Genomic DNA, 12,006 nt, shown 5'->3' on the forward strand with positions numbered 1-12,006 from the left:
TCCCTAGGGGCCAGGTCTGTGCTGGAACTAAGACGCCTAGCCTGGTCATCCCTAGGGGCCAGGTCTGTGCTGGAACTAAGACGCCTAGCCTGGTCCCAGTTACAGCCCTGCGCCTGCACACCACTCCCACCTGCCCTGAGCCGCAGACAGCCACTCCCCACCCCATTCATTCCCAGTCTGGCCCTTCAGAGCCACGCACTTCCTCTCAGCACAGTTGGTGAAGGTCTTCACTGGTTTTCTCGCCAACAAGCTCATCAAACGCATTTCTCAGTTCAGGTGGTTGTTATCCAGTGTTTGAATTGGATATCTGTGATCCTCCTTCTACACCCACCCACGACAGACGTCTGTGCTCAGCTCCATTCAGTTACTCACATATGTACTAGGACCATGGTTATGTAAATTTGAGAATGGGAAGTCAAGAATAGGAGTTGTTAGGTTTTTTTCCCACCTCATCTCCAGTGAGTTGTCTCCAGCAAGGCTGGCTTCCAGCCCACTTGGGGTGTCTCAGTGGTTGTTTGATTTTTGTTGTTGTTGTTGTTTGTTTTTGTTTTTTTTTGGTCTCAGTGTTCTACACCATTATCAGGCACTGGAATACACAGGGCAGTAGCGCCCCCATGGGGTGTAGTTCAGTTTTGTCAGTTTGTCTACACATTGTCCAGAAAAAGAAAGATACTTCTGAAATTGAATGTCAGTCAGTGAGATTTGGAAGACTTGCTTCCAAATAGTTCATTAGATTATATTACCCAGTTCTCCTGTACTCCAGGAATGGGCTGTCTCCTGTGGTACCCTTTGTTTGCTGGTAGGAAGGTGTGAGAGGTGAGGTTTTGGGCTTGTGCCCTGAAGCCCTCATTGCTGTACCACTGCCCCTTTCTAAGGTCTCTGATTCCTCCTAGGATTTTGAAGCATTAACCCCGAACTTGCTGGCCAGAACTGTGGAGACAGTAGAGGGCGGTGGACTGGTGGTCATCCTCCTGCGGACCATGAACTCGCTGAAGCAGCTCTATACAATGACCATGGTAAGAGTGCTTCCTGACTAACAGAGCGCTCTGCTTGAGCTGTCGTGTGGGCCCCTCCAGTGGGTGCTCCGCACAGCGGCCCGTCGGCTCCATCCCCTCACTCTCGCATTGGTGGGTGCTGAGTCCCTGAATGTCACGTGTGTTTTCAGACAGGTGCAGTTCCACACTGGCGAGGTGCAAGGCAGCTTTTGGTTGTTTTTGCTTTGTGATACAGGGTCTCACTTTACAACCACGACTGGTCTTGAACCCTTGATCCTCCTGCCTCAGCCCCAAGTGCTGGACTTGGGCCCAAGTTTGTGTCTCACACAGAGGGATGTCTGTAGATTTCCTTGCTGGCACTCATCTTTTGAGGGGCAGCAAAGAATAGTTGATTCTGTCTGGCAAGAATTTAAACTGTGGGGGAGCTAGTGCCCCTCCTAAACAAGGCAACGAAGAGGTGGGGCTGTCTTGCCAGGTCATTGTCCTAAGAAGCAAGTTTAAAGTTATCCCTGGGACCCAGTGGCTTAGGAATGGTGCTGCCATCGGCTCTGGCATCCAGTGAGCTGTTTTTCTGGTGAGATGGGCGTCCTTCAACCTGTAGGCTGTGTCTACCACTCCCACTCCCACGACACTTGCCACTGAAGGCCCCTTGATACCTTCAGACATGTTTGGCATTTCTACCCCAGGGCCTTTGTGCTGAATATTCCTTCTGGAATGTGCTTGTCAAGTAGAGTCACTGCCTGATGACTGACATCCTGGTCAGGGTTATTGTTGCTGTGATGAAATGCCCTGACCAGAAGCAAGTCAGGGAGGAAAGTGTTTATTTGGCTTACACTTCCATGTCACTGTTAATTAAAGGAAGTCAGGGCAGAAACCTGGAGGCAGGAGCTGATGCAGAGGCCATGGAGGATGCTGCTTATTGGCTTGCTCCACGTGGCTTGTTCAGCTTGCTTCTTACAGAACCCAGAACCCCCATCCTAGGGGTGGCCCCGCCTACAATGGGCTGAGCCCTCCCACACGCGCCCCACAAGTTTGCCTACAACCCCATCTTACTGAGGAGTTTTTCAGCCGAGGCTTCCACCTCTCTGAATACTCTAGCTTGTGTCAAGTTGGCATAATTAGTCGGATTAACTAAATATTTAAATATATTAGCTTATGGAGGCCATTCTTACTCCAGTCACTACAGTTGTGTTTCTTCAGAGCACTTGACAGCTCCCAGACATTGTATTCTGTCTGTCCTCTGCTGGACTTGGGGAGAGCAGACTCGGCTGTGTCCACCTGGCATGCATGAAGCACTCGTTAGACACTTGTGAGTGAGCGAATAGACGATTTTGTGCCCACGTTAGTTTACTTACCATTCCGTCTCTGTGCTTGCTCCTGCTCATCCGATCTGCTTCTCGTTTCTGACAGCCCTTCCCTGACTACCTTGAGTAAGTGGGTCTTCTCATTCGCTGTCAACGCACTGTGCTTCATTGTTACACTTGTCTTTAGCTGTTGATCATACACTATTTGCGGACAGAATTCTTGTTAGTTTACAGTGCACATGCAGTGTATCTGGCACTAGTTGGCATGTACATTTAGCCGTGCTGTGGTGCTGGAGGAACTGTGGAAGGCATCAGTGGTAGGTGAGGGGCGGTGCATGGGATAGCGACCTTGCACATGGTGTCTGGTGCAGCACAGCAGAGAGGGGTGGTCTTAGTCCTCACAGGTTTGCTGACGTTGCCGAGGGTGGGGTCTTATGTTGCTTTTAGAAGATTTTGTCAATGGATGTTGTCTTGCTTTTTCCTTAGGATGTACATTCCAGGTACAGGACGGAGGCCCATCAGGACGTGGTGGGAAGATTTAATGAGAGGTAGGTCTGCAGGGCAGTTCCTACAGTTGCTGGGAATCAGAATGGAGGAAATGTTTCTATCTTGGACCCAACAAATTTGCTCTTGTATCAGAGGGCTTTCGAAACCAAGTAAGGCTTGTTTTTTTTTTAATTTAATTTAATTTTATTTTTTTTTAAGGCTTGTTTTGTTTTGAGACAGGTTTCTACTTTGTCGCGTTGGCTAGCTTTAAACTTAAGACTCACTGCCTCGGCTTCCCAAGTGTTCATCCAGCTAGCAGTGAGATCCTGATAGCACCTGTACTTGTAAAACCAACTGGATGAAGAGAGAGGGCTGGGCCAGAAATTGCACTTAAATCTTGCTGCTTATCTGAGCAGCTTTGGCTCTTCTTAGCTTATTGTTCTGCCCAAGGGGTAGTTTATCTGGAGCAGTGGTTCTCAGCCTTCCCAATACTGCGACCCTTCAGTACTGTTCCTCATGTTGTGGGGACTCCAACTATAAAATTATTTCTGTTACTACATAACTGTAATTTTGTGATTGTTATAAATTGTAATGTAAATATCTGATATTTGCAGTGGTCTTAGATGACTGTGAAAGGGTCATTAGAGTCCCAAAGGGGTCATGACCCTGGTTGAGAGCTGCTGCTTTGGGTCACTTTCCCAGAAGGCATCTCAGAGAGCACTAATTTTTGGGTTTTTTTAGGGGGGAGTTTGAGACAGGGTTTCTCTGTGTAGCCTTGGCTGTCTGGAACTTGCTCTACAGACTAGGCTGTCCTCGAACTCACAGAGATCCGCCTGCCTCTGCTTCCCGAGTGCTGGGATTAAAGGCGTGCACCACCACTGTCCAGCTAGAGCACTAGTCTTTTAAGAGGGACCTTGTGGTAAGAGGGTTTTCTGTCCAGTTAAGTCTGGGAACTGTTGATCGTTTTATGAGTTTGTTGGAGCCCCTGAAATGTTTTGCAGCAGCTAGAACAGTAACTGTTGACCCACAGGAGTCACATCAGATATCTATGTTATGATTCCTAACTGTAAGAATTACTGTAGGAAGTAGCAATGAAATCATTTTATGGTTGGGGGTCACCACAACATGAGAAGCTATATTAAAAGGTTGCAGCATTAGGAAGACTGAGAACCATTGAGCTATAACGTGTTTAACTGATTATTTTCCCCTGGAGCCTCCTTTTTAAAGAACCTAAATAGCCAGTGAAACACGCTGAGCCACTGGTTCTCAACCTGTGGGGCAGGGAGAGAATGACCCTTTCACAGGGTTGCCCAGGACCACCGGAAAACACAGATATTTACATTATGATTCATAGCAGTAGTAAAATAGTTATGAAGTAATGTTATGGTTGGGGTCAGCACAGCGTGCAGAACTCTGGTAAAGGGTCACAGCAGTAGGAAGGCTGAGAACTACTGCTTTAAGCTTTGGTCTAGATCAGTAGTTTTTTTATTGGGGGTGACTTTGCCCTCTAGGTACATTTGGCAATATCAGGAGATGTTTGACTCTGGGGAGGGTGGGGTAGAGGTGCTGTTGGCACTGAGTGCACAGAGCTAGGGTTTGGGCGGAAACCCCAGTGGACCAAACAGTCGCTGTGAAAAAGAACCATCAGCTCAGTTCTGCTGAGGCTAAGAAACCCTCCAGGCCTCAACAAGCTCAGGGGTTGTTCTGACTTCAGCTGAATATGGTGTAGGCAGGAGAGGAGGTAATGAACTCTTGAAGTTGGTGTTACAGGTGGTTGTGAGCAACCCAACCGAAGTTCTTGGGAAACCCACCTGGGTCCTCTAGAAGGGTGGCAGGCACTCTTAACTGCTGGTGGTCTGTCTAATCCCCCTCTTTTCTTCTAAGATTTATTTTATGTCTATGAATGTTTTATTTGCATGCATGTCTGTGCAGCACATGTGTCTGGTGTGTCTGGTGCCAGTGGAGGTCAGGGAAGGGTGCTGGATCCCCTAGGATTGGATTCTGAACAGTGTGAGCTGCCTTGTGAGTGCTAGGAGTCAAACCTGAGACTTCTACAAGAGCAAGAGTTCTTAGCCTCCAAGAGGCTCTTAAGAGCTTGCTGTCTTAGTCACTGTTACTGCCGTGGAGACACCATGACCAAGGAAACGCTTATGAAAGAAAGCATTTAATAGAGGTTTACTTGGGTCTCAGAGGTTTAGTCCATTATCGTCATGGCAGACAGCATGGCAGGATCATGGCAGCATCCCTGGCCGTGGAGCAGTAGCTGAGAGCCACATCCTTGATCTGCAGGCAAAGAGAAGGAGGATGGGCCTGCTGTTGGCTTTCAAAACCTCAAAGCTCCTCCCCCCACCCTCCATCTTCCTCCAAAAAGGAGGAATCCTTTTCCTTCTCAAATAGTGCTATTCCCTGATGACTATGCATTCAGATAGATGAGCCCATGGGGCCCATTCTTGTTCAAACCACTGCACATGCATGGAAAATTAAGAGGGCCTTTTTTTCCCCTCTTTTGCTTTTTTTCTTCCAATGACAGGAGGCAGATTTGGGTTTGTGTTTCTCTGTATGACTGGTGACCATATGTGGCTTGGATCTGGAGTCCCAGCTGCCTTCTTAATTGCTAAGGAGCTTTGGATAAGGGGTGGGACAAATGATCCAGGAGCAGTGGGTGCCTGCTGACAGGGGAGCTCCTGTCTAGGGTCCTAGGTTTTCCTGTATAAATACATTCAGGTGACTTGCAGAGCTGGCTGAAGCATCTCATTGAGCTCTACCTGGGTTCTGACTCTGGTGTTTCCTAAAGAAACTTGAGTCTTGCTTAGATGTTGCCTGCCTTTCCTGTCACCTCACTGCAGCAGCTGTGTCCCACAGGTTTATTCTCTCCTTGGCCTCTTGTAAGAAGTGTCTTGTCATTGATGACCAGCTCAACATCCTGCCCATCTCCTCCCACATGGCCAGCATTGAAGCTTTACCTCCTCAGGCCCCAGTGAGTCTGGGTTAGGGGGACTGGGATCTGGAGGATGTCGTATAATTTCCATGTGAGCTCTTAGGCCAGGGCAAACTGCTTTCTCTTCTCTGATAGGACGAGATGCTCAGCCCTGCTGCTCTGGAGCTGCAGGAACTGAAAGAGAGCTTGCAGGACACTCAGCCTGTGGGTGTTCTGGTGGACTGCTGCAGGACGCTGGACCAGGTACGTGTGCACTCGGGGCTCCCCATGCTGACACTGACAACACAAGGTGGGACCTGTCAGCTCTGCAGCGTCAGGGCTGTGTTGTCTCAGTCAGCGAGCCCTGGTAGGAATGGGTTGTATTTAAAGAGGAATTGTCTTCCATAGAGAATGATAGTTTTGTGTTCTTTAATTGCAGCTAAGTTTGGTGATACAAAAGGTTTTGTTGTGTTTTGTTTTGTTTTTTTCCTAGACAGGCTTTCTCGGTGTAGCCCTGAGTGTCCTGGAACTCACAGGCCTGCCTCTGCCTCCTGAGTGCTGGGATTAAAGGCATGTGCCACCAGTGCCCAACTGGTACAAAAGTTTTTGCTTATGACTTACATACAAGCGTGGGGGGAGGTGCTTCTGGCTCCTTTTACTAATGCCCCATCTACTGCGAATCCTCTCTGGGATCGATTGGCTTGGATATATGCTAATAGCAATTCGAATGGAAACACCAAGACATGTTTCTGTGTTTGCTGATGTGACTGGCTAGTTTTATTCAATGGCTTCTGGGCCATGATGCTTTGATAGTTAGCATGGCCCAAGGCCTTCAAGCTGCTGTTCTGCCCAGCCTTGGTCAGATGAGCAGCACAGGACTCCTCCCTCCTCATAGACAGCAGCTGCAGTGTTCTCTCCCCCACTCAGGACCAAGTTTCAATAGGCTGGCTTACCTTTTCACTCTGGAAGTGCGGGTCTAAGTTCTTTGGGTGTTGGTTAGGTTGCAGCCTCTAGGTTTTGTTTTTTTTTTTTTTGGTTTTTTTTTTTCGAGACAGGGTTTCTCTGTAGCTTTTTTTGGTTCCTGTCCTGGAACTAGTTCTTCTAGACCAGGCTGGCCTCGAACTCACAGAGATCCGCCTACCTCTGCCTCCCTAGTGCTGGGATTAAAGGCGTGCGCCACCACCGCCCAGCTTTCTAGGTTGTTTTAAACCACTGCCAGGCTAGTGAACGAGGGAACAACAGGATTTGAGAGAAACTATAATACTGGGAACAACATTACCAAATAAAAGCAGCTTACTCAGGAGGCAGAAGCAGGAAGATCGCCGTGAGTTTAGTCCAGGCTGTGCTATGTAGTGAAATCCTTTCTCCAGAAAAAGGGCAGAGGCTCAGTAGAGTGCTCTCCTGGTGTGGATAAAGCCCAGGGTGATTACCCAGCATTGTGTAAACTGGGAAATTCTACTGCTCTGGAGGTGGAGGCAGGAGACTCAGAAGTTCGAGGTCATGGTGGGCAACCGTGAGTTCTAGACCAGCTTGGGATACATGAGACCCTGTCTTTAGAAAAAAGAAAAAAAAGCCATGTAAAACAAACCAATTAGTAAAGCACAAAGGCATACATGTTAATGAACTAGAAAGTAGCGTTTGTGTTTCCAGCTGTTTTGCTATTACCAACAGTGGTGCCAGGTGTGATGATGTATGCCTGTATTCTGCATACTTGTCCAGTGACTGACAGGAGGATAATTGTTTCTGAGGCCAACCTGGGCTGTGTGCAGGAAGCCCCTGTCTCAGAAAAGAATTACTATTACGACGTTCTCCCAGATGGATGTGTGGCCATTATAGACCCAGGAGCTGCTGGGTCAGAGACTGGGCATTGGAATGAGTGTGCTCCCAGCTGGTAGTTCTGCTGACAGTGCAGGAAAAAGCCTGCCTTCCAGATTTCTCTACAGTTACATTTGAGTCTATACTGATCAGATGTGGGAATGTCTGATCACTGTTTTTAGTGAGCAAGGCAGGCAAGTGATTATTGGTTATTTCTGTTTTGCTTTCCCTTTTAGTTATCATGTCTGCATTACTTATATATTTGTCTTTTTCATGTTAGCCTTTCATTTTAGATAAATATTTTAGGATACATTTTAGTCTATTTATAATTAGCATTTAGAACTTCACTTCCCTAAAATTTAAAAAGTAAAATGTAGTTCAGCAAAGGCCAAGTTAGTACCTGAAGCCTTAGTCCCTTGGGTGTTTCCATCAGAAGAACCTGGTGTCCTGAAGCCCTTCCCCATCTGTATTGGGCCTTCATCTTAGAGCCACGGCCTTAAGAGCAAGACTTGCTCCTCAGGACCGGTCTCAGATTTCAGCGGGTGTCCAGATTTGATCCTGAGTAGTAGTGCGGCTCCTAGTTAGTCATTGTTTCCCTCTAGTGTGGCTGGGTGCCAGGCTTGGCAGTGAATGAGGATACCTGCTTCAGAGCCCATCCTCTAAGATGAGACAGATTCTGTGTGGGGGAAGTTAGCAAATCCTATGCTATAGTGGCAAGTGCTGTGTGGGGCTGAGAAAAAGGAAGGTGGTTAAGAGGCCTCGGGCACATCAGGTGGAGTGGGAGGGGTGGAGTCTTGAAGGAGCTTTGCCACGAGTTCCTGGGCAGAATAGTGGGCCTGAGACAGGAATGTGGTTCAGGTGCTTCAGGACCAGCAGGAAAGCCTGCAGGGCTAGCAGCTAGAGGGAGGTGGTGGGGGAGTTGTTAAGGCCACTGGGAAGTCCAAGCGTGAGAGATGGTGACAGGAAGAGCTTTGTGTGTCTCTTCTGGCTGCTGAGCTGACTGCAGGCTGTGGGAGGACGTGGGTCGAAGCAGGAAGGCCCACTATGAAGCTGCCGTCCTGGTGGAGTGAGCTGGGACCGGAAGGGCTGTGGGCAGGGCTGGAGAGGAGGGCACGAGGAACGGCAGGACCGTTAGGACCGTTCTGAACACGTCACTGAAAGGACGTGCTGGAAAGCTGGGCTTGGGTGAGAAAACTGAGGGTTTACCGTATAGAATTGAGCAGTTAAACTCCGATGGGGAAGCCAATAGGTGGAGGTTTAAGTCTGAGATACCTGTTGTATGAGTGGAGCTGCAGAGCAATGGTTGCAAGCACCTCAGAGTATGGCAGTGGGGAAGAGTCTTTCAGTGGAGACAGAAACTTGAGCCTTGGGCACTCACTTGGTCCTTTTGATCTTTTTGCTGTTGTCGTTGGCTCTCCCTCCTCACCCCTTTTTCAAGACAATGTTTCTCTGTTTAACAGCTCTGACTGTCCCAGAACTCACTCTGTAGATCAGGCTGGCCTTGAACTCACAGAGATTAAAGGCGTGCCTCAACGTGCCCAGCAGTCCTTTTGGTCTTGGCAGAGCTGAGGAGCTGACCGAGGGGGTGCCGAGCAGTGCTTTCTGGCCTGTAGGAACTGATGCCCCTTTGGTTGGCCTCGGTGCCAGCCTGACGTCTACACCAAGATGGTGGTGAGAGCTTTTCTGGGTGTTCACTTAATGTTTCCCTTTACACAGGCCAAAGCTGTTTTGAAATTCATTGAGGGAATCTCTGAGAAGACCCTGAGGAGTACTGTCGCCCTCACCGCTGCCAGGGGACGGGGCAAGTCTGCAGCCCTGGGCCTGGCTATTGCTGGGGCAGTGGCATTCGGGTAAGGGTTCCTTATGGGTAATGTGCAGGATTTGGGTTGGAAACCTGGTGGAGTTGTCTCTGCTTCCTCATCAGGGCTGGTCACCTGTAAGTTCTCTCTAGGTCCTGGGTGCTTATCTGGAAGCAGCAGCACTGCCCCCTGGTCACTGAGAGGCATACCGGGTGCAGAGGCAGTACTAGGACCCTTTTGTTTACTGCTTGCTTGAACAAGTACAAATATAAAGAAAACCTGTCAGTATGAGTGTCATGTTATGACTTTGGTTGTTGGATTTCAGTAAGATGTTTTCTGTCCTTGTCCTGAGGGGGTATTTATGTAATTGCCCAGTGTGCTTTACCAGCTCAGATGATGGACCTCCCACCCATTGTCCTGCTGTGCAGTTCCCCCCTGGTGATGTGTATTCCAGCTCAGATGATGGACCTCCCACCCATTGTCCTGCATGTGCAGTTCCCCCTTGGTGATGTGTATTGTAGGTGGAGGCTGCTCATTCGTCTCCTGGCCTCCCAGTCCTGAATAGTAACACGGGAACTATGTTAATTAAAACACTGCTTGGCCTAATAGCTCAGGTTTCTTGTTAACTAACTCTTACATCTTAAATGAACCCATTCCTATTATTTTGTATTTTACCACAGGCTTGTGGTTTACCGGTAAGGTTCCATGGTGTTTGTCTCTTTCGGCAGCTACATGGCTTCTCCTTGACTCCCCTACTCTCTCTCTATCTCTAACAGCTTGACTGTATTCTGCCCTGCTATAGGCCAAAGCAGCTTCTTTTATTAACCAATGGTAATAAAACATTCACAGCATGCAGAGGGGAATCCCACATCATTTTATAGTTCTGTGGGCATTTTGTATGTGTTGTAAACCAAGGCCCAGGGAGTTTTAATGACTACCCAAGATTCCCCAGCAAGTTGTTGCTGGCAGAGCTGTGGCCTTGGCCTCAGCATCCACTGAACCTTGACTTCATAGTTTCAAAACAGCCTAGCTAGTGTTGAGTGTGAGACTGTGTAGCAAGAATAACAAAAACCCAGAGACAGATGTTGGGGTTCAACCTGAAGATCAGAAAAGCAAAACAGCCAGCCACTGGCTCTTACCTCTACCTCAGAACGAAAATGGGCGATCCTGCCTCCACGAATCCTCAGATCGAGACTGAGGGTGAGACCTGTCTTCTCCCGTTTTATATTTCTCTCTAGTGCTGGGATTAAAGGCGTGTGCAACCACTGCCTGCCCTGTACGGCTGACTAGTGTGGCTGCTTTGCACTGATCTTCAGATGGGCTTATTTATTAAAACACAAATAATATACCACTATTAAGTTGCCCTCTTGTCAGGACACTGGGCTGGGGGCAGTGTGCGGGTTCTTGTAGTCTGCCCTCAGCATCTCTGAACTGATGAGGGAGCTGTGTGCCAGGGCTTGCTACCAGTGCATCCGTAACCTGCTAGTATTGGTTTTGAAGAGGAGTCTGCTCAGGTCTCAGTTGCTTTGTTCTATCTCCCAAAAGCGTTCTTCCTTCTCCTTGCTATAGACTCTGGTTATCACTTGTGTGACAGAAGCAATCAAAAATGATTACTTAATTTTATTTTCTTGTTTAAAATGTCCTAAATCTCCTTATTTCTAAACCACCCTTCCCCCTTTCTTTTGTTCTTCAGGTATTCCAATATTTTTGTTACCTCCCCGAGCCCGGATAACCTCCACACCTTGTTTGAATTTGTATTTAAAGGATTTGATGCTCTGCAGTATCAGGTAGGAAAGCAGGGTAAGGTCGTCCGCTTTAATGCTGGCTAAGCCCACTGCTCTGTGGAATGCTTGCTTTCTTGGTAGTCAGCCTAAAACTTGTCCCGGTTCACCTCTGTCTTTACCAGGAGCACCTGGATTACGAGATCGTACAGTCTCTAAACCCCGAGTTTAATAAAGCGGTGATCAGGGTCAACGTGTTCCGAGAGCACAGACAGACCATTCAGGTGAGGCTTGTCTTGGTCCTGCTCTGTGGTGTCCCCATGGGTGTGACTGCTGGTCCTTGACACAGCAGTGGCTTCTCAGCTGACCGTGAAGAAGCATTCCGGTCAGCTAATAGAAATGCATGTAGCAGGATTGAACAGCACAGTTTGTCTCTTGACTGATGAATGGACTAAGGGTATGCTAATAAGTGAAAAAAATTGTGGTTCTGGTCAGTTTGGGTTTTGCTGAGTTACTTTTAGGTTTTGAAATAGGATATTTGCAGCTGGAAGAATAACGTCACCATCTCAAAGAAAGAAGCTTTGCAGCATGTGCTGGGCGTCTTTGTGGTTTAGCCAGTGCCCCATTTCCCTTTCAAAGGGCATTTTCCAGAAATCTCCATAAATCTCGAGCCCTCTGTAAGCCTAAATGCTCTGAAGGCTTCAGTGTTGTTCAGTCTCTGTGAGGCATCGTGTGACAGGATTACAGAGGCACTGAGACTCACTGGCTCTGGCTAGATGGATTCATTGATTGCTTTTGAAGTTATTTTGGAATGGGGAGTTAGCCGAGTGAACTTGGCAGTTTCTGATCCTTGAACTTTAGCTTGAGGAAGCAGTGAGGAGACCTGTAGAGGAGACACAGACGTCACCTGTAGAGGAGACATGGACGTCACCTGTAGAGGAGGCACGGACGTCACCTGTAGAGGAGACA

The 12,006-nt window shown here is 48.2% G+C and overlaps 1 protein-coding gene across 3 annotated transcripts in view; it reads left to right on the forward strand.

Annotated features, from left to right (window-relative positions):
* Positions 1–12,006, forward strand: part of Nat10 (N-acetyltransferase 10) — a 45,029-nt gene that overhangs the window by 8,866 nt on the left and 24,157 nt on the right. For all 3 annotated transcript variants that reach the window (XM_013352727.2, XM_005364078.2, XM_026787749.1), the window contains exons 5-11: positions 894–1,016; positions 2,786–2,847; positions 5,648–5,762; positions 5,859–5,966; positions 9,234–9,367; positions 11,010–11,103; positions 11,223–11,321. In XM_013352727.2, the coding sequence (XP_013208181.1) occupies positions 894–1,016; positions 2,786–2,847; positions 5,648–5,762; positions 5,859–5,966; positions 9,234–9,367; positions 11,010–11,103; positions 11,223–11,321 (735 nt within the window). The remainder of the gene's footprint in view (positions 1–893; positions 1,017–2,785; positions 2,848–5,647; positions 5,763–5,858; positions 5,967–9,233; positions 9,368–11,009; positions 11,104–11,222; positions 11,322–12,006) is intronic.

This window comes from Microtus ochrogaster (assembly GCF_000317375.1).
Source record: "Microtus ochrogaster isolate Prairie Vole_2 chromosome 14 unlocalized genomic scaffold, MicOch1.0 chr14_random_1, whole genome shotgun sequence".
In the NCBI taxonomy this organism is placed as follows: domain Eukaryota; kingdom Metazoa; phylum Chordata; class Mammalia; order Rodentia; family Cricetidae; genus Microtus; species Microtus ochrogaster.